The sequence below is a fragment of the Odocoileus virginianus genome, chromosome 7 (assembly GCF_023699985.2).
Source record: "Odocoileus virginianus isolate 20LAN1187 ecotype Illinois chromosome 7, Ovbor_1.2, whole genome shotgun sequence".
Classification (NCBI taxonomy): domain Eukaryota; kingdom Metazoa; phylum Chordata; class Mammalia; order Artiodactyla; family Cervidae; genus Odocoileus; species Odocoileus virginianus.
In genome coordinates this window covers 2,985,016-3,012,954 of record NC_069680.1, presented here as the reverse complement: position 1 = coordinate 3,012,954, position 27,939 = coordinate 2,985,016, and the positions used below count along the sequence as shown (strand labels likewise).

General features: G+C 39.9%; 1 protein-coding gene across 1 annotated transcript in view; it reads left to right on the top strand.

The window, feature by feature from the left end:
- HPSE2 (heparanase 2 (inactive)) overlaps positions 1-27,939 on the top strand; it is a 666,499-nt gene that overhangs the window by 504,260 nt on the left and 134,300 nt on the right. The window contains exons 7-9 of the mRNA XM_070470009.1: positions 4,653-4,746; positions 21,480-21,586; positions 26,084-26,198. Of these exons, the coding sequence (XP_070326110.1) occupies positions 4,653-4,746; positions 21,480-21,586; positions 26,084-26,198 (316 nt within the window). The remainder of the gene's footprint in view (positions 1-4,652; positions 4,747-21,479; positions 21,587-26,083; positions 26,199-27,939) is intronic.

The window sequence follows — 27,939 nt, the reverse complement described above, 5'->3', positions numbered from 1 at the left end:
TTCTTTCCAAGTGGTTATCATAGGCTCTTATGTCCAAATCTAACTGATATATTGAGCCCTTTACTATAGGCAGCCACTATCTGAGAGCCAAATATCTGTAATAGGCAAGAGTTTTTCAAACAACTACAAACTTCTGACATTGAGTGTTTTCTAAGAAGCTTCACGTATAGGAAGTGCAGCAAGCTAATTGTCCCAGGGTACCCAAGAAAAAGACTCAGGTATTTATCAACTCATACCTATGGTTCATTTGTCTCCTCTCTTAGAAGGACTACTAAATTCTGCAGGACCAAAGTTCTTATTGGTGAATAGATGGGGAAATGGTGGCTGACTTTATTTTGGGGGACTCCAGAATCACTGCAGATGGTGACTGCAGCCATGAAATTAAAAGACACTTACTCCTTGGAAGGGAGGTTATGACCAACCTAGACAGCATATTAAAAAGCAGAGACATTGCTTTGTCAACAAAGGTCCGTCTAGCCAAGGCTATGGTTTTTCCAGTAGTCATGTATGGATGTGAGAGTTGGACAATAAAGAAAGCTGAGCAGTGAAGAATTGATGCTTTTGAACTGTGGTGTTGGAGAAGACTGTTGAGAGTCCCTTGGACTGCAAGGAGATCCAACCAGTCTATCCTAAAGGAGATCAGTCCTGGGTGTTCATTGGAGGGACTGATGTTGAAGCTGAAACTCCAGTTCTTTGACCACCTGATGCGAAGAGCTGACTCACTTGAAAAGACCCTGATGCTGGGAAAGATTGAGGGCAGGAGGAGAAGGGGATGACAGAGGATGAGATGGTTGGATGGCATCACCGACTCAACGGGCGTGAGTCTGAGTAAACTCTGGGAGTTGGTGATGGATAGGGAGGCCTGGTGTGCTGCAGTTCTTGGGGTCGCAAAGAGTTGGGCACAACTGAGCGACTGAATTTAACTGAAAATTCTTATTTCCATAGTACAATATAAATGTGGATTTATGTTTGCAAATGAAAGTTGGTGAAACTTCACGGTAATATGGGATTCCTTGGCATCCAGATGTGAATCTGACTCAGACTGCAATTATTAAAAAGACACTGATGGTCAGGCTGGGGAAGGGACTCTTATTCAGGCCAAAGACAGAGGCAATGTTCAGGGCCACAACTGAGAAGCTTTTAGAGGATCTCCCATCTCTGTTAACTTCTCTGATTCCCTGAGAGAGCTCATCTATGGCCATGACTTCATTCATTATTTACAAACTGAAGAAAAGAAAACAGCGAGGTCAACATTTTCTATCTCAACTTTTCTCTATGCTGACTTCTCACATCTCCAAGGACCTGTTTTCTCTTTGATATTCTCTGTGTCTTTGATATCTAGGCAGAATAATTTCTTTCCTTTGACAAACCTAAAACCTAGTCTGACTAGCCTATGTGTCCTTGGCACCAATGTCCTCTAAGACATTCTCTCTCATAAGCTCATAATCATCACTGACTCCCTTCCCATCTCTCCTACACTCTACAGCTTTATTTTATTAGTTCTTTCTTCACAGGCTCTCACTTTTACTTTTTCTGTGACCTCCCTTACTTAGACCCAGATTCCTTCTTGCTTGCACTGTTGAGATAAGATAACCTTGTCACACTGGTTTCCTGCCTAGAGTTCTCTAGGCTCTTGTCTAATTCATGGACCTCAGGATAGCCTGAGACCAACTGAGAATGATTGAATCCAGCTTGTTAGGTTAAGAGTGGGGCCAAGAATAGGCTCTAAAAAGCTTAAGCTAAAGTTTTTACTGGAATTCCTCCCCCACATGTCACATGAAGGAGGAGCTGGACTATTCCTGGATCCAAGAAAACAGCTGTTGAGTGAACAATAAGAGGAAGCCAGTTTTAGACCCATGGTAGAAGAACCTTTCCTGGGTTCGAGCTGTGCTACAATGGATCTGTACTAGTAGGGTATGAGAGTCGATTCCCTGTCCCAGATAATCACTCTCGGGGATGTTGTCACTGGCTACCTACTTTAGACCACATGACCACTAAGATCTTTTCAGACTCCAAACTTTTGCAGCATAATCACAGCGCTCCCCATTTCATTCTCTCTCTCTCTCTCTCTCTCTCTCTCTCTCTCTCTCCCTCTCTCTCTTTCTCTCCCCCTGCCTCCCACCTACTGGAAATCCAGAGTTTGTTTTTGCTCCTCCATAATACCCTCATTCCAGATCCTCATTCCAGTGGATGAACAGTGTCTTTCTCCAGATAGGTGTTTCCCTGCTCATCCCATCCATGGCTTTTTAGTTTGGGTTGCTACCACCTTGGGTATTTAAGTAACCTGGAGGACAGATTTGGTTATTGAGTACCTTCTGTGTGCCATGTTCTGTTCTCAGCATTTCTCCTGATTTTTATTCACAGGGTACAGTAACCCTGTGAAAATACATGTTTGGGTTCTTTTTAAACCAATTTTAAAGAAGGGGAAGCCTAGTATCATATAGGTAGTATGTAGCAAAGCTGAGCTTGAACCAAGGCTTTCAAACTCCAAGTTTTGTGTACTTGAGAAAAGTGACCAGAGGAAGGAGGGGAAGAGTGAGGCCCTTCAACCCTGGGTCATGGAATCTGTGGGGTAGGATGCATGTTCACAGGGAATCCTACATATTGAAAGAGTACATCTGGTACTTTTATCTCAAGGAGCCTTAAAACTATGTTTTGCCAGCAAAATTTATATTTCTGATGTTTAAAATAGTTACGGGGAGCTAACAAAGAAAAAAGAGGAAACTATAATGTATTTGATCAAAACATAAAAGAACACTAATTACAGTACATTTTTAACATACACATAGTCATTATGTAGTATAATACAAATATTTATGTCCTTCATTATGTGTTATATTAACATTGCACAAATTATTTTTTTATTTGAGCACTGCAGTGTTTTCATATGCCCAGCTTTCAGGTAGTATGCTGTCTAATCACAACCAAAAAACAACTGGAGGTGCTGACAGTGGATTACTAATAGAGGTTGTGAGGTGATGGATATGGACATTACCAGCTCTGTGTGTTACACATAGTAAATGTTTATTGGATCTGAGTCTAGCATCTAGTACCAGGAATGAGGTGAAAGGTCCTGTCATTGGTTTGTTTTATTCCCTAATATCAGTAACCACCCAAATTTTCAAAAGCATGTACCCTTTGGCACAACAATCTCACTTTTAGAATTCTATACACATGTAATTTAGTCAATCTCCTATTGTTTATGACCCCATCTTTGTGAGCTGAAAATTAGAGAAATCAGAAAAGAACTAAAAGTTGTTGAATGCTTACTGTATGCCGGACACTTTAGGTTTATCTGCTTAATCTTCAAACAATCCTGGGAAGCAGATAGGTTACCTCTCTTTTAAGAATAAGAAAACCGAGGCTCATAAAGCCCAGGCATGTTATCCAAGATCATATAGATAGTAAATACCTGAAATGGAATTTGAATTCAGGTATCTCTGGCTCCAAAACTTGGACTCTTTCCAATATACCAATGATTTAAACATTAGAGTCTGTGGAAATGTGTGACGTGCTGAGGGAGGCCAAGGGGAAGGCTGAATGGGAGGCACTCAGCTACCACCCACACTGCAGCCAGAGCACCTGGTTCAAAGTGTGACTACAAGGAATTTTAACCATTCCACTACATCACGTATTAGAATGACAATTTAAGGTTACAAAGGATTTTCACATGGTTCTAAAACATGTACTGAGAGGTTGGTGACTAACTAAAAATGACATAGTCTATCATTATTCATCAACCAAGGAGACCTAAGTAGATTGGAAAAGGCACACAGGAGTCATAAGTTTTGACTTAAATTGATTTAATTTGGAATTTTGCAAAGACGAGTATTGGGAGGTTTAAGATAATGGAGGTTACTTAACTCTGGACTTAGTCTTCAGGGTAAGAATTCTCAGAGAGTCCACACAAAGCCGGATGGACTTGTTTTGGTTGAATGTTAACAGCGTAGTGTCAGCACAACTTGATGTTTCACTTAAGCCATCTAAGAGAACCAGGGACTGCCACACTGAGGAGTGCCAAATGTTGCTATTTTAGGATAGGGCACCTGGACTGTAATCTGTCTTTCTTGTTTATTCATATCCATTCATTTATTGTAGAAGTGGAAGGAGGTTGACTACAAGGTATTTTGCCAGGGAAGTGAACTGGAGATGAAATTTTTGCGACTCACTCACTGCACTAAATCTGATTTTTTGTGGTTGGTGTTCTCTTATTTAAAGATGTGGAAACCTTTCAAAATGTTTGAGTAGTCTTGAAAACCTCTCACATACCTTTATTATTTTAAAGTGGGAGTAAGGATGGTATGGAAGGGTTGTTAAATTACTTTCCCTATGGGGGCAACAAAGTAAGCTTTTCCCCATTACCCAATTTGTGTTATGGATTCCTATCAGTTCCTATAGAGCAATAAATGCAGTTTCAATGGACAAAGGCCGAAAAAAATCACAGTATTAGCCCACAGATGGAGGTAAAAATAAAGAGGATAAGATGTTTATTTTTGTTTGACAAGTATGCAGGATCAAAAGTTTTTAGAATGTAAAAGCTCAAGTGAACCCGGGCTGTTGTTTCTCAGGCAACAGAGACCTCTGGCTAGAGAAATATATTTGTAATCTCCTGCTTGAGATTTTACCTGATTCTTATTTTATTTTTATTCCAGTTGCTACATTGATGGCCGGGTGGTCAAGGTGATGGACTTCCTGAAAACTCGCCTGTTAGACACACTCTCTGACCAGATTAGGAAAATTCAGAAAGTGAGTAAAAATCTCTGGGGAAGAAGAGGAGAGAGTTTGGGAGTAAGGCAAGGGAAGGTCACAGGGTTCCAGCTGGATGGTAGCACTGTGGATAGCACAGTCTAGACTGGCATGGCCACGAGCTACCTCTCACAGTTGATGATTATTATTTATTATTTTTAGATTGAGAAGGGTTTGAATGTGCCATATCCAGGTTTAAAAGCTCCTATATTTAATAACAAATACTTCGTAATAGTTTGCTTCTAAATTGTGAGTTTGTTAAGGGAAGGATAGGTTTACTTTCTTTTGGCAAGAGTTTATTTTGGATTAGTTTAAGGAGAGGATGATTACATTCATTTAGTGGAATTGTGGTCTAGGGTATTGGCAATTTTGAGCCACATGTACAGTACTCCTAGGCATCTTAGAATCAGCCAAGTAACATCTTACTTTTGTAGACATAGATTAAATTAAGCAATCACATGTAGGTCATATATTAGCAAGAAACCTGTGGTCAGTAGTTCTCAAACTTGAGTAAAATGAAAATCACTAGAGGCTGTTTGTGAAATTTCCACTCTCACTTCTGATGATTTGACTTAGTGTGTCTGGAATGGATTCCAGACATCTCTGCCTTTTAATAGTCATCTATCAAGTGATTCTACCCAATGCTGATCACATTTTACAATACACTAGATTAGTTAAGTCTGAATTGTGAGGGTCTTATGTCTACAATTTCCATCTGCCTCTACAAAATAGTATCTCATCTTTCTTTAGTTTCCTAGTCAGATACTTTTCCAGGGAAAAGTGAAGGTGAAAGTCACTCAGTCAAGTCTGACTCTTTGCAACCTCAAGAACTATACAGTCCATGGAATTCTCCAGGCGAAAATACTGGAGTGGGTAGCCTTTCCCTTCTCTAGGGGATCTTCCCAACCCAGAGATCGAAACCAGGTCTCCCGCATTGCAGGCGGATTCTTTACCAGCTGAGCCACAGGGAAGCCCTTTCCAGGGAATGAAGACCTTTTAAACATTCAACTTCCTCTTGGGCAGATTAAATACATCTTTGCCAAAAAAACAAACATGTAGGCCCCCAACTAATATGGAGTGAATGGGGGAAGTTCCCTGGTAGTCCAGTGGTTAGGAATCCATGCTTCCAGCACCAAGGGTTTGGGTTCAATCCCTGGTCCAAGAACTAAGATCCTGCAAGCCATGGCATGGCCAAAATATATGTATATGGGATGAATGAATAAGTGAATGGGTAAATAAACAAATGGCTCATTCTAAAATTAGTTGTGTAAGAAAATACATTTGGCGCAATCATAGAAAAGCACTTAATGTCATATTCAGATTATAAATAACCCTTTGAGTCTTTAGAAGCTGTGAGGCCTCAGGACTTCTGAATTTCTACATCCCAGTCTGATCCCTCTGGGGATCACCATTATCTGTCACTGTCTCCTACTAGGCAATGCCTAGAAGAACTAAATGATTTGAAATATCTGTCAGTTTCTGTTTGATATTCACTTAGTTTTTAATATTTAACTACTATTTACTGAGCTTTTAACAAGTAGCAGGCATAGTGCCAGCTGCTGAGGATACAAAATAGAATGAGACATGGTCTTTGCCCTTGAGGAACTGTACAGTTTCAAGGTTTAATACTTACTTTGAGCAAGCTGAAAAACATATTACCTAACGAAGTAGAATGTCAACCTATTAAACTCTATAGAGTTTTCTAAGCACATTATGCTAATCCAGTATTAATTATTAGTCTCTAAAAAGAGGGGAGGAAATTTCTTTCATTTATTCACTTGTTCATTCTTTCATTCAATGGATGTTTACTGAGTGTTTACTGTGTTCCAGGTACTAGTCTAAGTTTTTGTATTACAATAGTGTTCAACATAATAAGTCACTGTATTTTTGGTTTTTCCAGCTTTGAGTCTAGCAACCTGATCAAAGGATTATCACTGGAAGTAAAATGATTCAGTGGTGTCATGGCACTGTGAGCAAAGGTTCTAACTATGTTCATGTAATTCTTTAAGTAGAACTAGGTCAAAACCAAGACAAATGAGTTAGGAGTTAGGTTCTCCTCTTTCTCCCCACTACTGATTACTCTCCACCACTGAATATTCCTTCACCATCACAGAATGTTCAGAGACTGAAATTAGAGACTAAACTTGCTTCCTGAATTGTCCAGGCAAGCCTGAAGAAACTTAAGGAAAAGGTCTCAAACTCTGGGCACAATTGAAATTCAGATCTTTAAAAACACGTCTGATGGACACAGAAAAGGAAAGCCAAGTGTGATTGCAGAAAGGAGCAGTGGAGCCTCGAAGAGAAATGGCCTATATGTACAGAAGGCACCTGGCAGGAGGTAGATAGAATTAGCAGTAGGGCCTGGAACCACCTTTTGGCTCTGGCAAATACAAAATTCTTGGTGGTCCCCTTAGGCTTATGTTTCTGTTCTGGTTATGTCTTGCTGTGCAATAAATTATCCCAAAACTTAGTGACTTAAAATGATCATTTATTATGACCCTGAATTCTATGAGTCGGGAATTCCCATAGGATGGCTTTTCTTTGCTCCATTAGTTTCAACTGGAAAACATGAAGGCTAGGCTAATTCAAAGGCCAGTGACTGGAATCATCAGAAAGCTCATTCACTCTGAAAGTTGATGTCAGTTGTCAGCTATCACCTTTGTAGGGCTGATAACCAGAATACCTCTCCATGTAGCCTTGGATTTCCTCTCAAGGTTTGAAAGTCAGATGCCCAAGAGAGCGAGTCAGGTGGAAGCTCTATTAACTTTTCTACCTATCCTCAGAAGTCACAGGGCATTGCTTCAACCATAGTCGATTCATTAAGACAGTCACTAAGACCCTTAGGGATTTAAGAGAAGAGGAAATAAACCCTTCTTGATAAGGGAGTGATGAGGTTCTGGAAGGGCACATAAGACCAGAAACATTTTTTCAGTCACTTTGGGAAAATACTGTCTGCCAAAGTTTCAGCCTCCTTGTTTTATTTAGTAGCCCATTCAGTTCTCTCTCTGACTGGTTTTCTTTTTCCAAATCTCTTTTATAAAACTCTTGCCAGAAATTGCCTTAAGTGGGTATCTGCTAGGGTTGTTCTTAGATCACAGATTCATTGAGGTTTGATTCATAGGATAGACCTTCTATTGGCTACAGTAACCTGGACCCAGTGGTTAGGGCCTTGAGAAGGGGAGTCTCTCACCACAGCAGAGGATATGCTAGGTAATGGCCTGATTTGGGGAGACGAAGGCTAGGAGACCAGAAGAGATTTATCAGTTGAAAAGTTACTTTGTCTGTCCCTGAAATCCCCTGTGGGTGGAATGGGGGTTTAGTAAGTTTGATACTAGGGTACAGTCTGGGGCAGAGTGATCAAAGTTCTTTCCTGTGAGCCCCCCCTCCCCCAACCAGCTTGGAGATGGTCCAAGTAAACATTTTATTAGGTGTATACATGGAACTCTCATCCAAAAGCTAGAAATGGAATCTCTGTTTCTTTTTTATTTCGAGAAGTTCAGAGAAATCTTATTGATCTCTCCTTAGGTCCTAGCAGTGGAAAAAGGGTAGATTTCCTACCCAAACAAATTCATGCAAGGTGGTGAGGCTGTTTGAAGAAGAGACAGAAGACAGGATTTGAAGTCTAGTGGCTTGGATTGTATGACCCTCAGCCATTCACTTACCCTTTCTGATTTTGTTTCTTCACCTGTAAATGAGGTTGCTAAGAACACAGTCAGCCCTCTCTATCTGTTGCTAAGAACACAGTCAGCCCTCTCTATCTGTATCTGTGTGTTCTGCATCTGTAGATTCAACCAAACACTGATTGAAAATATTCAAGAAAAAAAAAACATTTTAGAAGGTTACAAAAAGCAAAACTTGAATTTGCCAGGTACTGGCAACTATTTACCTAGCATTTTCATTGTATTAGGTATTATAAGTAATCTAGAGATGATTTAAAGTATAATACGTGGAAGAATGTGCATAGGTTATAATACAAACACTATACCATTTTGTATATGGGACTTAAGCAACTGCAGATTTTGATATCCACAACAGTTCCTGGAACTAGTACTTGATAGCAACCATTGTACTATCCTCCTTCCCTCACAGGAAGATTAGGAAGATCACATGAGACCCTGGTTTGTTCATTGCTAGTGAATAGTAGTTCTTATTGTCATAATTATTGTTCTTTCAGTTATTAAAGTTTTTTTTTTAATAACAATTCATTTTACTGGAGAAGCTTCTTGTTACCTTTATTCTCAACTTGTTCTTTGCTTTCTTCCTCTTTCCTCTTTCTTTGAACCCTGGAGAATATGATAGGTGATATTTTTGGCACCTGAAAGACAGTGACACAATTGCTAAAAACAGCTGTGGTTCCCAAATTTGGACTGCCACTTAAGAATGTTTAGTTTTCTGAGCAGTGGGTGAATTCTGGTTATATGAAAATCTACATGATGCATTTGAAAACCAAACAGTGTTTGGACAACCCACTCGTTTGGGTGATTCACGCACTCGCTCTTTTCCATTAGAATGAAAATAATTGTCTGTACTTTGAGAGATGAGTCAAGGGGAAGAGTTGAGAATCTCACAATGCAGCCAATAGTCCGATGGGAAAGTGAGAGATGTTTAGGATACAGTGCAGATGGTATAGTGCGGATAGCTGGGCAGACTCCAAAACAATAACATAAGAACCAAGATGAACCATTTTGGCTCAAGTCACTTGGACTCTATGATTTGTGTCTTCATTTCCTAGAGGAGTCAGAGGAGGAAATAACACTTTTTGATATTATTTTCAGCAATTCAATAAGCACAGGAAGGAGTTGGTGAAATCCCAGTCATAAGGGAAGTATTTTCAAAAATACTGTCCTTATGATTGCATTTTGAATACTAAATAAACTGAACAATTGGCTTCCCTAATATTTGAAAATTTCCTTCCCTTCTCCCTTCCTTCCTTCTTCCCTTCCTTCCTTCATTTATAAACTATTTATAACATTCTTGTGTATTCCAAACTCCTGAGGATAAAACAATGAGCAAGAAGGATATGGTGGTTATACTCACAGACTTTAAGTTCTAGTGGGAAAATAATTAGTGAAACAATGATAGTAAGATGCAATGACTCATATAACAGTGGAATTTAGGGTGCTGCAGGAGCCCATGGTGGTGTATCTACTGTAGTTTGTAAAGGAAGGGAAATTCAAATATTAGGGAAGCCAATATTTTTTGTTAATATCATCATTATTTATGATTGTTTATATTGATAAAGAGTAATTCTTTTGAAATCTCAATAGATGCTGTAACATTATAGCACTTTTACCAATATATCTTAGTGACAGGATCATAGAAGTAGGTAAGGCAGGCAAGCATTTAATCCTTTGGAAGTAATGAACAGATTAAAAAGGAAACTTTTTCCTCAGTCAGTCTCTGGTTTACCTACTAGTTATATCAAAGTATATCAAAGGGGAAGAGAGTAGAAGAATAACAGTTAGTCTTAAAGATCATAGAATAACTGGATGCACAATTAAAGGAAAATGAGGACAATGACAATGTTAACCTTCTCTAATGAAGAAAACCAAAAATGAAAACACACTAGTAGGTTAAGAACAGTAGTATTACCACTGGAAAAAATTAGTGTTTGATTGATTGATATATTGATTGAGTCATTCAATAATCTATCTATATTTTCTCAGTTCAGTTCAGTTGCTCAGTCGTGTCCAACTCTTTGCGACCCCATGGACCACAGCATGCCAGGCCTCCCTGTCCATCACCAACTCCCAGAGTTTACTCAAACTCATGCATTGGTGATGCCATCCAACCATCTCATCCTCTGTCATCCCCTTCTCCTCCAGCCTTCAATCTTTCCCAGCATCAGTGTGTTTTCAAATGAGTCAGTTCTTCACATCAGGTGGCCAAAGGATTGGAGTTTCAGCTTCAACATCAGTCCCTCCAATGAATATTCAGGATTGATTTCCTTTAGGATGGACTGGTTGGATCTCCTTGCAGTCCAAGTGACTCTCAAGAGTCTTCTCCAACACCACAGTTCAAAAGCATCAATTCTCTGGCACTCAGCTTTCTTTATAGGCCAACCCTCACATCCATACATGACTACTGGAAAAACCATAACCTTGACTAGACGGACTTTTGCTGGCAAAGCAATGTCTCTGCTTTTTAATATGCTGTCTCGGTTGGTCATAACTTTTCTTCCAAGGAGTAAGCATCTTTTAATTTGCTCAGTCATGACCATTTCCATCTCCAGGGCATCTTCTCGACTCAGGGATTCAACCTGAGCCTCCTGCATTGAAAGCAGATTCTTTACTGCCTGAGCCACCAGGAAAGCCCATGTTGAATGCTTGTTTCAATATGCCAGTGCCTATCACTTAGCAGGCGCTCAGTCAATATTGCAGAGAGACAGTTAGGGAGGGGAAGGTGAATGAATAGAGTAAAATAGTGGTAAAAGTGTGAAAGAAGCAAAGTAAACCTTTGTCTCATCACATTCGGATGTTCTATCTCTGCCGTTCAAATCCAAAAGAATCTAATTCACTACTAATTTTGTAGCACCATGTTGAATAGATAGAAACTGATTTAGGCAACCATAAGTGGACTATGAGGCTTCCCAGGTGGTGCCAGTGGTAAAGAACCTACCTGCCAATGCAGGAAATGCAAGAGACTTGGATTCAATCCCTGGATCAGGAAGATTCCCTGGAGGAGGGCATGACAACCCACTCCAGTATTCTTGCTCAGAGAATCCCACGGACAGAGGAGCCTGGCGGGCTACAGTCTATAGGGTCACAAAGAGTTGGATATGACTGAAGTGACTTAACACACACAGCACACAAATGGGCTATGCCAATATGTAGGCATAGTAGGAGAGTTTCCTCTGGGTATGTGTTTAAGGGTGAAAGAAAGGTCTCTTTGTGGCTCTGAGTAATATTTTAGTCAGTTTGCTAATGCCAGATACTTCGCTTTAGAAAAATAATTTGATTCTACTTTAGTGGGAGAATGCAGAATGTAAATAACCCAAGGAGAGGTAAACTACACTGATTTAAAGTCACACTAAGGCCTTAATATAAAATAGATGATCCTTTTCCAAAAGCAAGGTTATTTCCTCTGTAATAATTTTATTTTACTAAAATATTTTATTGAAATATAGTTGAATTGCCATGTTTTGTTAATTACTGCTATATAGCAAAGTGATTCTGTTATACATATATACATTATTTTTCATATTCTTTTCCATTATGGTTTATAACAGGACATTGAATAGTTCCTTGTGTTATACAGTAGGACCTTGTTGTTTATCCATTCTGTATATACCGGTGTGCATCTGCTAATCCCAAACTCCCAATGAATCCCTCTCCCAGCCTCCGCCCCTTGGCAACCACCAGTCTGTTCTCTTTGTCTATGTTTTTGCTTCTGGTTTACAGGTAGGTTCATCTGTGTCATGTTTTAGATTCCACTTACAAGCGATATCACATGGTATTTGTCCTTCCCAGGAGCAGGTTTGGATAGAGGGGAAGAGAAACACAGGCCAAGGGAGAACTCGAGAGACAGATGACCCTAAACACAAACTGTGCCACACTGATACCTTAGGAGACATCCAGGTGTGATTCTAAGTTTAATGGGGCTGGCAACTTATACAATGGGAACCACTTTACGAAAAAGAAAAGAAAACAAATTTGCATGTTTTAGAAATATATCTGACCATATAAACAAATTACTAGGGCCCTTCCCAGGACATTAACAGAGGCCCGGGGAAATGGGGAGCTGAAGTTGATGAGCTTCCCAGTAAATAGGTGTTTGTGACTCCACTTGACTATGCATCTGAAAATGGGAGAATATGACCCAATGGAACTTTTGGCTCTTCTCTTTCAGATATAAGACACTGATGATAAATAAGGGACTCTAGCTGGAAAGATATGTTTACCACAAAAAGCTCCAAAGTTTTGGTCAGTGTCATTCTATGAACTATATTTCCTTGATTCTTAAACACAAACAGTGATAGAATTCCAGCTAAGCTATTTAAAATCCTAAAACATGATGCTGTTAAAGTGCTATACTCAATATGCCAGCAAATTTGGAAAACTCAGCAGTGGCCATAGGACTGAAAAAGGTCAGTTTTCATTTCAATCCCAAAGAAAGGCAGTGCCAAAGAATGTTCAAACTGCCATACAATAGCATTTATTTCACATGCTAGCAAAGTAATGCTCAAAATCCTTCAAGCTACACTTCAACAGTATCTGAACCAAGAACTGCCAGTTGTAAAAGCTGGGTTTAGAAAAGGCAGAGGAACAAGAGAACAAATTGCCAACATCCATAGGCTTTCCTGGTGGCTCAGATGGTAAAGAATCTACCTGCATGCAAGAGACCCAGGTTCAATCTCTGGGTCAGGAAGATCCCCTGGAGAAAGGAATGACAACCCACTCCACTATTCTTGTCTGGAGAATCCCATGGACAGAGGAGCCTATCAGGCTACAGTCCATGGGGTTACAAAGAGTTGGGCATGACTGAACAACTAACGATGGATCATAGAAAAAGCAAGAAAATTTTTTTAAAAAAATCTACTTCTGCTTCATTGATTACATGAAAGCCTTTGACTGTGTGGAACACAACAAACTGTAGAAAATTCTTAAAGAGATGGGACTACCAGACCACCTTATCTACCTCCTGAGAAACCTGTGTGCAGGTCAAGAAGCAACAGTTAGAACCAGACATAGAACAACAGACTGATTCAAAATTGGGAAAGGAATATGACAAGGCTGTATATGTCACCCTGCTTATTTGGCTTCTATGCACAGTACAGTGAAATAGTGGGCTGGATGAGTCACAAGCTGGAATCAAGATTTCTGGGAGAAATATCAACAACCTCAGATATGCAGATTGTACCATTCTAATGGCAGAAAGCAAAGAGGAACTGAAGAGCCTCTTGATGAGGGTGGAAAAGAAGAGTGAAAAAGCTGGTTTAAAACTCAACATTCAGAAAACTAACATCATGGCAACCAGTACCATCACTTCATTGCAAATAGATGGGGAAAAGTGGAAACAGTGACAGACTTTATTTTCTTGGGCTCCAGAATCACTGCAGACAGTAACTGCAGCCATGAAATTAAAAGGCACTTGCTCCTTGGAAGAAAAACTATGACAAACCTAGACAGCATATTAAAAGACAGAGACATCAGTTTGCCAACAAAGGTCCCTGTAGTCAAAGCTATGGTTTTTCCAGTGGACATGTATGGTTGTGAGAGTTGTACCATAAAGAAGGCTGAGTGCCAAAGAACTGATGCTTTCAAATTGTGATGCTGGAGGAGACTCTGGAGAGTCCCTTAGACTGCAAGGAGATCAAACCAGTCAATCTGAAAGGAAATCAACCCTCAATATTCATTGGAAGGACTGATGCTGAAGTTGAAGCTTCAGTACTTTGGCCACCATAAGGTGGCCAGATCCAACTCATTGGAAAAAACCCTGATGCTTGGAAAGACTGAGGACAAGAGGAGAAGGGGACGACAGAGGATGAGATGGTTGGATGGCATCACTGATTCAGTGACATGAGTTTAAGCAAACTCCCAAAGGTTAGTGAAGGACAGGGAAGCCTGGCGTGCTGCCATCCATGGGGTCGCAAAGAGTTGGACATGACTTAGTGACTGAACAATAACAGCAACCTTAAATTTAATAATAGCTGGAGGGAAAGTAAACAGCTGGCTAGTTCCTTTTGATGGAAAAATTCTTATTTCAAAACCATTAAAATGCATCAACAACTTACAGAACTATAGTAATTATATTACCTTTTAGACAAATGCCATCCACTGAGTGCATCAAATATTACCAATCCATTGAAGAAACCAGTAAATTTTTTGAAGGCCATACTTGCTAAGTAGAAAAACTAGAACTCCTAATTCCAAGGCCCACACTGTATCCAATACACCATTCTGAATCTCCCATGCATGTTGACCATTAATTTTGTAACCCATGTAATATTTATATTCCTGACCACTCAGGATTAGGAAACCTTTTTAAAAAGAATACTGAATGTTCTTGGTGAGAGAATATAAAATTGACCTCAGTCAGTTGATAAAATCTGAGATGGCTGTTCTAGATGTGAGGGCTGAATGAAAGTTGGGTGCTACAATATTAGGTGATATATATTATCACAATATTAGAGAGTGGAAGAAGACAAGGATTTTCAGGGAGTGATTTGCATTCATTCACTGGACTCCATTCATATGTTTCATGTACACAGTATTTGGCCAGAGTATAGTGAGGTCCTGTTGTTGTGGAAGGCAATGAGTATATTAAGGACATATTGGGGGACTAGCCCTCAGAAAAAATTGCTCCTTGAAGCAAAAATCTTCTTCATGAGGAAAAGGCAGTTTGGGGTGACTGTCTAACATTTTCACATGGAAGTAGGGAGATTACAGGGTTTGTCCTGAGCAAGAGGAAATTACCTCTGAGGCTGGTGAAACTTATGACTTTTCAGTAGGTAGACAGTCCAGTAAGCCTGAGGGGTTGGTTAGTCATAGAAAAGGACTGGAGATGGGAAGAAGAGTAATCTATGTGCAGGTAGCTGCTGTCCAGTCTTTCCCTCCACCAAGCACTTATTCTTGAACATAGTCATTGCTTTGGGACTGTGAAGCTTTCTTCCTCATTTTCTTGCATATGCTCATAATTTCCTTGTCTCCTCTGTGACTTTCCTTTTTGTGTATTTTCTTATTTTAATTTTATGTTTAGTTGCAATTACACTCAATTGCTTTTCTGTGGTTTGAGATAACAAGAGCAGAGAATGCAATTTTAAATCCTAAAAATGACATACAGAAACAGAAGCCACAAATTAAAAATTGATCTGATACCAAAAGAAAATGGGCAAATACGGCACTCCGGAACAGGGAGATGATAAAAAGAATTATACAGAAAAAAATTAATGAAACTGACAGGAAGTACATTAGACAGAAGAAATAAATCAGAAAGAATGTGAGGAGATATTGGAGTCACTGAGCTCAGAATAGCTCAGCTTGTCTTACCTGAGAAGAACATATTAAATATGGAGGCAGTTTAGTGAACCAGAAGCTTCTAGGTCTCCTCAAACAACAAAATTCAATTAGAAAGTGAACAGAGTTCTGAGCTGAAACTGTGAAAATTTAATGTTTGTTCTTATGGTTCTGAAATTATTAGCTATACTCTCTGATACTCAGCCTTTCCATTGGTAAAATATTACCTCTCTTACTTATTAACAAATAAACTACTTCATTGTCTTATTATTTAACAAGTATTTAATAAGCAAAGTGACTGACAAACATTCTATAAGGTATGCAAAATGGGAAAAAATATGGCTTTCTCAAGCTGCTTATGGTGTAGGATGGCTAGGCAAACAGAAAATTACAACTCAGTATAATAAGGTCAAGGATAGAGATAGATTCAAAGAACTTTGGAGGCCAGAGGAGAGAATTAATATCCTGAAGTTTTGAGAGATGTTTCACAACTGAGATCACATTAGAAATAAGCTATGAAAAAAACAATGTCCCAGACAACACGGGTGAGGAATGAGTAAGGGAGAAAGTGATCAGTGAAATCCTAAAAGAAGATTATGTAGTTGAAAAATGGTGAGTCCATTGTGTGGTGAACCTCTGGTCTTGGGGGGAGGGAGAGGAGAACAGGCAACTAAGGGGTAGATATGAAGGGTCTTAGATACCAAGTTAAATAAAGCAGTTGGCATTATAGCCCATGGATCAGAGGTTCCCATCACCATTTCACTATGTTTAATATGCTTTCATGGACAAGTGAATAAAATAGACTGTGAGCTGTGTGTAGTTTACTGGCTCCTTTGCTTTTTTCCATGTTAAGGAAGCATTTCATAATTCTGGTGAGTGAAAGGAATGTTATTATGATAACTTTGAACCTACTTTCTTTTATCAGTACTTTTAAGTAAATCATTCCCCAAATCACTGCTTTCAATATTATCTGAAGCAAGTCAGTCATAACATGTCTGCCAACTAGTCACACAGACCACTCCATGAGCACCTGATTGAGTTCTGCCGCTGGTAATGAGGAGCCATGGAGGTTCTGAAGCTAGGGTGAAGCTGGTTAAAAGACAGCAGCAGTGTAGAGGAAAGTCTTGAGAAGGAGGTCTTCCTTGCAGGAAGACCAGGGGAGAAAGGATAAGATCAAGAACTCAGAAGGGGACAGTGAGTAAGAACGGAGGGGGCAGAATGGAGTGATTTTGTCCTCGTCTCACACAATAGGTAGCGTAGAGTCAAAAACACACAAGAAGGATGGGAAGAAAAACTGGAACATTATTGAGCTCTCACCTGGACGTTTTATGAATGCAATAAGAAACAAAGAGACAGGAGCACCTCCAAGCAGAGCCATGTCCATGGGTAAGGAAAGTTTAAGAAGTTCCCTAAAGCTATTCAGCTCCTTCTAACCAGTGACATAGGGGACCCGTTCTGGTTGCTTAAAGAACTACTGCTTTTCCTGAAGTCCTAGGGAAGGTTGATTTCCAACTATATGAGATGCTGGAATTAATGGACTCCAGCTTCCTTTGGAGGGTGGGCCTCTTGCCAGGCCTGATTAGCCCAGCTGGCCTGTCCACTATTCCTGTTTTATTGCTTCCTTTCTCATTAAGGAAGGTGTTGGGTTTGGATAACCATAAACAACATGTCTGCTGCTACAAGGCTACCATCACTTGCATAGCCAGTGGCTGAAGCCAGGCTCTCAGGAGTCTTTTTTAAAGACAAATCACAGTTTTGGAGAGACAGGAAAGGGAAGCCCGGGTTTGAAAATGTGCCACAGAAATGGTTATTTTCCTATATTTAACTGTTTTCTTAAAAAAAAAAAAAATATTCAAAGTGGTAGGGAAAATAAAACTTTTTAAAAAGTCAAAGCTATTTTTCTCTCTCACCTCTCCTCTTTCAGTATAGCCACACGAAACAGACACAGTCCTGATTTCCTCAACACCTGAAATGAGACGGAGGGAGCTAGAGGGGTTCCCTTCATACCACCCTGTCCCCAGCAGGCCAAAGGATTCTGAGCAGCCACTGGCAACCAGCTGAGCTGTTCTGTGGGTGCTTCAAAGCTCCCTTGTCCACATGGACCTAAGAGCTGAAGTCTGTGGGGGATAAAAAAACTGCTGAAAGGGAGCCAACCATTCAACTCCCCTGTCCCTTCACCTCAATAATCTCGGCATTTGGGCATTTGTACTTCTCCCTTGCCAGACAATGTGTTTCTTAAAATAACCTTCATTGGCACATCATTTTTCATCAGGAACTGTACCCTTGTTCTTTGCAGTCCTCCAATTTTCTCTCTTCTAGCACAGGGGGAATCATATTTACTCAGAAAACCGCAGTGTTGAACTATGGCCCTCAGTTTCTTAGAGTTTCACTTTCTAAGGGAATTTTGCAGCTGGTTCCATCTGTTTTTCCTGATTTTTTCCTCTACTCTTCTGCCCATACTAATTTCCTCTCTAGGCCCAACCAGCACCCAACCTCAGTACCTCCCCCACACATTACTATGATAACCTCTTCTTGTCTCACGGTAGACACAATATTCATTAAGCCTCTTACGGTGTCCCAAACAGTAAATGCTCAAAAAATCCTTGCTGATTCACACCAACCTCTAACATTGATACTTTCTAGGAATTTCTCTGCCATATAACATTTCATATAACTGACTTGCTTTTGTATCAAAGCACTCTCTCCTTGTGTTTTTTTGGCTCATGTATTAATAGCTTCTCTAGAAAATGACAAGAATTGCTCCTGTGCTGAGTGGATTAACAAACTACTCTGGATGCTAATTACATTAATGTGAGCTATCCATGTATATTTTAAATTCTAAATAGACCTTTCCCTGCTACTTAGCACACATCTGGTCTAATACCTACCACCACTGCTAAGTCACTTCAGTTGTGTCCAACTCTGTGCGACCCCAGAGACGGCAGCCCACCAGGCTCCCCCTTCCCTGGGATTCTCCAGGCAAGAACACTGGAGTGGGTTGCCATTTCCTTCTCCAGTGTGTGAAAGTGAAAAGTGAAAGCGAAGTCGCTCAGTCTTGTCCAACTCTTAGCAACGCCATGGACCGCAGCCTACCAAGCTCCTCCGTCCATGGGATTTTCCAGGCAAGAGTACTGGAGTGGGGTGCCATTACCTTCTCCAACCTACCTACCTACCACCACAAACGTGTCTGTATCCAAATAAAAGCAACCAGTTCTAATGTTAGATCACCAATCACAATCTCATGTACTTTGGACAAAGAGAGTGATCTAGGTAACATTTGCTTTACTTTAAGAGCTTATCATTTGCCAGACACCTTTCCAAGTGCTTTACAAATATTAGGTCACTTAAATATAAAAAAATGCACATTTATTATTCTAATTTTGCAGCTAAGGAAATTAAGGCACAACAAGGTCAACAGTGCGTCAATAATGAAGCCAGGATTCAAACCCAGGCAATGTGTGTGCAGACCACTAACTGCTAATCAATTCTACCTCACTAATTATAAGAAGTTTTAGATTGTCTCCTTCCAAATCTTCCTGCAAGTCAGAAGAGAATTCAAATGAACTTTATTTACACAGTGTTTGTGTCCTTGATGAGTCCTGTGTACACAGCAATTTATAAATCCATCCATTTTCTGGAATCAATTCCTCATTTAATGGAGCTTAACTAAAATCCTTATATAAAGGTGCTAGAGGGATTTCCTGACCTTCATCTAAAACATCAACCCTCCTCTTCTTCCAAGGCACTATCTGTCAGATTAATAGATTTTATTTTCCTCCTAGAACTTCCTATTTCTAAATTTATGTTTGTGTGTTTATTGTCAGTCTCTTCCCCTTGACTAAAATATGAGCTGATGAGAGCAGAGACTTGTGTTTCATTCACTGTTTGCCCCTAGAATTCTGCTTGGCATATAGCAGGTGCTCAATAAATATTTACTGAATGAATGAATAAATCCATTTGATAATGCCTTCATGTTTTTGCATAGACAGCCTTAGCCCTTCTTTGGTAGTGATGGTGGTCTAGTTGCTAAGTTGTGTCCAACCCTTGCAACCCTATGGACTGCAGCCTGCGAGGCTTCTCTGTCCATGGGATTTCTCAGTCAAGAATACTGGAGAGAGTTGTCATTTCCTTCTTCAGGGAATCTTCCCAACCATCAAGCCTGGGTCTCTTAAGTTTTAAGCAGATTCTTTACGGCAGGCGGTCTCCTGCAGTGCAGGCAGATTGTTTACCAACCAAACCACCAGGGAAGCCCAGTATAATTTTAAATATTCCCCTTAACTAATTTCACCTACTCCTGTGGTCTTTTTCTACCATTCCCAATATTTACCTCTAGCCAAGATCTTTTATTTTTGAGATGACCAAATCTGGCTTTTTTGTCTCCTGTATTTGTTGTTTATGTTATTTTAATTTCCATAATCAAATTTACTCTTGACCTTTGCGGAATAGGAGCCAAGGGGATCAGCACAAGCATTACAAAATACTGATACATTTTGACATTTTGTATTTAGAAAGGACTTAGATTTCATGTCCTCCAAATATGTTACTTTATATGCTGGTGAAGAAATTGAAGTCCAAGATAATGATTCTCCAAGCGTCTCATGGCTGCTATGTGGTAGATCCCCAGATTTTCAGGATTTATTCCCCTTTCCACATCAGTTATCTACCTATTAGGGTCTACCTCTCCTATTGTTAATGATACATATTAGACACTCAGCTCTACTGAGATACAATTCACATATCATGAGACATACCCTTTAAAAGTTTGAAATTCAGTGGTTTTTAGTATATTCACAAAATTGTGAAACTGTCACTATTTAATTTTAGAACATGTTCATTATCCTCCAGAGAAACTCCATACCTATTTGTAGTTACTCCCCATCTTCCCCCTCATTCTCTTTCCCTTTTTCCAACCTTAGAAATCCATTAATCTACTTTCTGTCTTTATGGATTTGACTGTTCTGGACATTTCATATAAATGAATATAATATGTGGCCTTTTGTGTCTGGTTTCTTTCACTTAGCTTAATGATTTCAAGGTTCATCATCTTATACTATTTACTTTTTTGTTTTATTTTGTTTAACAGAACCACTTTTCTCTAACTGCCTTAATCACCTCTATATCTGTCTTCAAACAAAAATTAAACTTTGAATATCCTAGAAGCCAAAGGCGAAAAAGAAAAACAGAAATATATTACTAAGTTTCAGTTAATCTTAAAGGAAACACAAAAGTTTATCAAAAGCATGAATGTTTTAAGGGGAATCATTACTGTAGACCTTTACTTTCACCATATGACTCTGTTTTCTAATCGTTTAAGGTATTTTTCTTGCTCTCTTATTTATAGTGTTTCCAGCTTTCCTTGGGTTGGGCACTCTAAGCAGTGTCTAGAAGAGGGAGAGGACCACCTTTTTCTAGGTGCAAGGGGAAATTCTTCTTTAATCTTTAGCAGCATTCCAGTTTGACCTCTACTATTAATTTTCAGTGAAGAGTGTTGCAGTCAACCTATGTCCTAGAATATACACTTGTTCTCCTGTCACAATGTCACTTTGGTTCACTCAGGAGAAAAAAATGATCATTTCTTTGAATGGACATGTATCGATATTAATATGTATGTGTGTGTGTGTGCCAGCTATATGGGCTATATCAACATGAAAAAAGCACAGATCATGATCACCTGGGAACAGAGGATCAGAGGAACTTTAAGAGAATGTATGGTCCTTCTCATTTAGGAACAGTTTTTAAAAATCTCATTATCTCCTTCTGCTTTTGTTATGTGAACAGGTGGTTAACACATACACCCCAGGAAAGAAGATTTGGCTTGAAGGTGTGGTGACCACCTCAGCTGGAGGCACAAACAATCTATCAGATTCCTATGCTGCAGGATTCTTGTGAGTAGAACTTGCAATTTCACTCCCAAGGGTCTTAGGAAAGGACAGTGAAATTGCTTATTATTCTGCCCTTTGGATGGGGTGGTGGTTCGTTTCCTACTGAAAATTCTTCATCCGTTTCTTCGTAAATGTGTTTAAACACTCAACAAACAGTGATTAGGGACTTGTCTAAATAATAAGATCTCAGGTACAGGCATTAGAGCAAGAATAATAAGGGTAGTTATTAGTAATAAGGTTAATAATAAGTAGATAGTAATAAGAGTTTTATTTTATGTCTACAGTGCAAAATACGGTACAGACAGCATATATTTTTTTTCTTGTAATTTTCAATAGAGTTCTGGGAGATAGGTAAGAATAAGAGGGAGGTTTTGCCCTTTAGAAACTTAGACAACTGGAAGAATAGAGATGGAGGATAAGAAAAGCTATTGGAGATAAGTTTCATCATCATAATTTTAACTGCATAGTGCTTACCATGTGCCGAGGGCATATTTAATAGTGCTTTGTGCATATTTAATGATTTAACAACCAGTGTAGTAGATGCCCTTATTTTATAAGAACCCACTAAGATAGATGCAATTATTAATTAATGGCAGAGGTTGGACTCAAGTTATAGCAGTCTGCTCCAGAGGCCTACCTTTTTGCCACTAAATTATACCACCTTTCTTCCTTCCTTATATGGTCTGTCCACACAAGGGATAGACATGCAGAAGAATCAAGAATTTCTGACTGGGAGTATCAGGAAGGACTTTGTGGAGGAAGAGGCAATTTAGTGGAACATCGAGAAATTTCTCTAATTTCTATAGGTGAAGGTTGTTGCTGAGGGTAGTAGGGAGCACTCTAAGCTGAAGGAACATTATGAGGAGAAATGATTAGTGTGAGAAAGCCTCAGTATCTGAAGGGGTTAGTGAAGGTATGATTCTGCTAAGCCGCTTCATTTGTGTCTGGCTCTTTGTGACCTTATGGACCTTAGCCCACCAGGCTTCTCTGTCCGTGGGATTCTCCAGGCAAGAATACTGGTGTGGGTTGCTGTGCCCTTCTTTAGGGTATCTTCCCCACCAGGGATCAAACCCACATCTCTTATGTCTCCTGCATTGGCAGGTAGTTCTATACCACTAGTGCCACCTGGAAGCCCAAGGAACATTGTGAGGAGAAATGATTAGTGTGAGAAAGCCTCAGTATCTGCAGGGGCATGATCATGTTAAGTCACTTCAGTTGTTCTGACTCTTTGTGACCCCATGGACTGTAGCCCACCAGGTTCCTCTGTCCATGGGATTCTCCAGGCAAGACTACTGGAGTGGATTGCCATGCCCTCCTCCAGGAGAGCTTCCTGATTCAGGGATCAAACTCAAGTCTCTAATGTCTCCTGCATTGGCATGCAGGTTCTTCACCACTAACACCACTTGGGAAGCCTAGGTATGATTAAGGACAGAGTTTTACCACCAAATCATAGAAGACCTTAAAAACCAGGGATGCAATATGAGGCCTTATTCTATACTCAGTGACAAGCCATTGACTATTACAGAGGAGGAGTGAGGTCCTACAGAGATCTGACCTGTGCTGAAAACACTATGTTTGATAGTTTGCACCAGTTTGGAGAAGCAAGAGATAGGAAGATGAATTTGAAGGCTACTGCAGTCATCTGGAGAGCAACTTAAGCCAGAAGCACTTAAGCCAAGGACCTCCTCCTGGCCTGCCATTGTCATGTGACAGGGACAAACCACTCAAGACCACAGACTGACCAAGTGACCTGTTTCTGGTCCAATCTAGTCTGTGGTCCTGGTTTTTCATCTGAACAAGGTTCTCCTAAGAACTGCAGCTCTGCCCTCAACTACACATTTCACTGCTAACAGCCACTTCTAATTATATAGCTATAGTTCCTCTCCATTAAGGCAGCTTCTTTATTACATTTGTGAAGGGCAAATCAGGCTGGTCAAGCAGATGTCTTTTAAGGTGGAATCCTGGCAGATGCAGATGAAGATGATGAGTCCGTGTCTACAAGATATGCCTGGGGTCTTCCAGCCCTGTGTCCTCACGTGGAGCGGCACAGAGAGGTTGTTCAGTGTTGCTGAGGGTCTTCTTTCAAAAATACTCTCCTCAGCAGGTTTCACTGTGACAGCTGGATTGGCTGCTGGAGGCCCCTTGAATCAGAATATGGCCTTTGCTTAGCGATCTCAAAAGAACTCAGCTGCAGGGCCTAGCAAGTAGTCCATCTGTACTGAGTGTTTTCATGAACATTCTTCCCTTTAGAGAGTGATGTGAAATGAGAAATAACACGGACCATCATGGAGAGAGCTAGAGAGAGACCTGCCTTTTCACTAGCATCAGCTAAATATCCATAGATCTCCGCAGTCACTTTTGTGAACATCGTTGTTTAGATTTTGGTGTAGTTCAGATGTTCCGTGCTTGGTTGACAGATCAAATGAAACCCAGCTCATTCTGCTCCTGGTCTTTTCTCTTACCTTTTTATCGTCCTCGGGTCGTAAGCTCTACTGGCAGTACCCAGAAACATGCTCCTTGAGTCCAGTTCTCCAAGAGGCATAAATTGCTTCCTGGAGAAAAAAAATGTACAGCATTCTAGGAAGCTCCAGAAGGCTAGCAAAGAGTTGGAAAGACGGCATTTTACAGCCCTTTTTCAATATATGGCATAACTATAAGCTTACCAGGACACATTCACATGCATGCATAAATTAGAATTCTCTGCTGCCAGTATGCAAGGGTGGTTTTCCCAGTCAGGACTTTGAGATTCTTTGATGCCCTACCCTTGGCATACTGCTGTGTCTGCAGCACCTAGTCATGTCTGTCATGTAATAGATATTCAATAGTGTTTTGTGGATAGAAATTAATAGCCACAGAAGCATCCTTGGTGAGATGTGCCAATTATCTTGCCACTTTTCGCTAATTAAGCATAAAAGAGCGACATGGAACACCATTTATTTCCCCTTCTCAGGAGACTTATTATTACAGAGGAAGATGAAGACAATTCCAGAACTAACCATTCTATTCTGAAAAGCTATGGAAAAGCAGGGGCTCTGGCCATAGTCATTTGTTAATGCCCTAGTCCTGGGATGTGCATATAGGATGAGGGTTTAAAGAGGAGAATGAATATTCTCTCTCTCTTTAGAGTTCCTTCAAAAACTACCCATATACTCTCAGAAGAAAATCCAGAAAACTCAGATTTACTAATTAGTACCTTTTTTTATTTGTTGTACCTTTATTATTCATTATTTATTTATTAGTAGTAGTACCTTTTTTTATTTATTGACTATATATTCTTATATTTCACTGTGCTAGGCTGTGTAGAGGTCACAAGTAGGAATTTGATAGCATTCTTGTAAATATGTAGGTACAGTTATTTACATACCCAGTCCTTTCAAATGACTTATGTGGTCTCACAGGCATTTTTTTTTTAATCTATTCTTAATGCTAAGAACAAGATCTAGAATTTACAGTTGATGAATTCATATTGTTGGATGAATAATAAATGAATGAACAGATGGGATCTTATCACATGTACAAATACAAGTATTGATATCCAGATGCCATTAGAGATAGGGATTCACATACATGTGATTATGTATTTACTTATCATTTTGTCTCTTCATTCATTCAGTAAGCCTGGGGATAGAAGGATGAGAAAGACAAACTTGTTTGTACATAGAAATACTTGTTGTTTGTTAGAACCTACGGTATTTGTGCTCTTTCAGTGGAGAGAACACTGACTTAGGAGGCGTCAACCCAGAATTCATGTTACAGTTCTACCACAGGTCAGCTAAAACTGTGTCTCAGAGGCTAAAGCAAAGCTAAACCTGTTCTCCTAATTTTACAGTGTTGCCAAATGAACAGAAATAAGAAAGACAAGTAGCTTAGCCATGTGATATTCCAAAAGCATTTTCAGTTCCCTGGGTTATAATGTCCCAATCTGAACAACAGCAACAAAATGTTTCTACTATATTTTTGTCAGATTTCCTTTTGGATTTATAACTTTTGTCTTTGCATTTTACTGTGTTTGCATGTGAGTTATATGTGATTCATTATCAGTAGGTATTTGTTAGTTTTATCAGAATAAAATATAATTGTCAATGTGGAAAAGATTCAAAAATATTTTAATACTTGTTCATAATGTAAAAATTAGCAGTGGTCTTTAGTGTTAGTAAGGTCACTGGTTTGGAGCTCCATATTATTTCAGATTTGGGGAATCATAACTATGCATGATTTGTCCCTAGTATGTAAATGGTGATTCTCAAAATCCTATAATCTGATTTTATCCAGATCAGTTTGAACTTAGACTGTTGAGCACCTATAGTATTCCAGAAACTGTGATGGTTGTTTGGGGTGCAAAGCTAAAATGTGTCTATTCTTGATGCACTCATACCATCTGGGGAAAGACAGAGAACTAAGTAATTATTATTAAGTGGGCCAGCAGAAGGTGTGACTAAGAGTTTTTAGATGTATTGATTTTAAATGTATTGATACAGCATTTTTTCCCTTGCTTTTCAGATGGTTGAACACTTTAGGAATGCTGGCCAATCAGGGCATTGATGTTGTGATTCGGCACTCATTTTTTGACCATGGATACAATCACCTTGTGGACCAGAATTTTAACCCATTACCAGTAAGCGTAAGACAAAGATTCCCAACTCCTTTTCCATGTCCTTCAGTTCTTTTGATCGTGCTCTGATCCCCACTGGGAGAATTTTTCTCCTTCTGTTACTCATTAGTTTCACAAATTGGACGGAAGTATTTTTGACCCATTTTACAGACTTTTAGCTTTACCTCCCAGACATACCCCAAGATATACACACGTGTGTGTACATATGGGTTTATGCGTACACACGTTTATGCATTTATATATATTTATATATTTACCACTATTATTTGAACAAACCTTGTGCAGTTGAGATTCCAAATCTACTTGTGGCCTGTTTGAACTCTGCTTGAGAGTGAATTTTTCCAGATTGTTTTCTTTTAATGCTAATAGGAGACATTAGTTAATGTCAGATGCAACATGTTGAAAGCAGATGGGAGAGTGTTGTCCAAGATCAGATACAGTAGAAACCCATCCCTTGGAGAGTGGCTTAAGTGCACTTATACTGGATGTTGATCTCTGTGTGATGAGGGGATTTGCCCAGGGTGTCACCTACTCTAGGAGAGCAGAGGAAAGGGGAGGCTAAAGAAGAATGGCAAGAGCAGAGAGCTGGGTATGTCCAGTGACTTTATTGACTGATCAGAGAAATCCCACTTAGTCCAGAAAAGCTGTTCTTATCAAAAATATTATGTGAGTTATCCTCCTTACAGACATCTCGGTCATGATAAAAGGTGAGTCCTCTCATTAACCCGTAGAACGTCAGAGCTGGGATTCTCCTTGGAGATGATCCGGTTCCACCTCATGTAACAGAGGGACTGGTAGCCTGGGTTGGGGGAGGGATGTGTAGTGCCAGCCCTAGTGCCTGCTCCTGTGCCCTGGCCCAGAACTCTTCCTACAGAATTACTGCTGCCCTGGGGTCCACAGTAAACAAACCCAGCTGGAACCCAGTGAGCGTTCCTGCCCTTTGCTTCCCTCTGCCCATTCCCACCCTCCGTGTTCATCTCACCACCCTCACCCCAGCCCTTAACCACCAAGCCCAGAACAAAGAACAGCTTGGCACCCAACAGCACCATTTCTGTGTCTCAAAAAAATCCCTCTAGTTAGTGTACTAAGGAATTATTATATCTCTGATTGTACACGACTCAAATTAAGTCACAAATACTAAAGCTGACTGGCACAGTTGCTTTTATTCACAAGGCCAGGATACCTCTCTCAGTGTGTGAGGGGGCTAGGGTGTGGAGGGACGGAGAGGAAGCTTTCAGTTTGGACCTGTAGGGGGTTCTGTTTGTTCATTGTTTGTTTTGAGCTCATAAACTTGTGGTGATGAAACAAAATAATGATTAGAAAAGCATCTATGAAATGTAAGCACTGAACAAATATAATGTCACACAAATGTAAATATTTATTGACTATCAGGCACTTGGGAGGAGACTAGTAGTAGATAACCGCATAAATAGTAAGAGGGGACCAGTGAGGGCTTCTTTAGAGTGTGTGCAAGGAAGTCTTCTCTGAGAAGGTGACACTTCAGCCAAGAGTCCACCGACAAGAAGGAGCCAGACATGCAGATTTTTGCAGAAGGGCTTTCAGGCAGGGGAAAGGGCTAGCACAGATTCCAAGGCAGGAACAGAGTTGGCATGTTTGAGGAAATATAAGAGTGCATGAGGCCAGCTTGGGTCAGATCACACAGGGCTTTGAAAGCTAAAGGAAGTTTGACTTTTATTGTAATATGAAAAGCCACTTGAAGGTTTTCTGCAGGGAAATAACATGA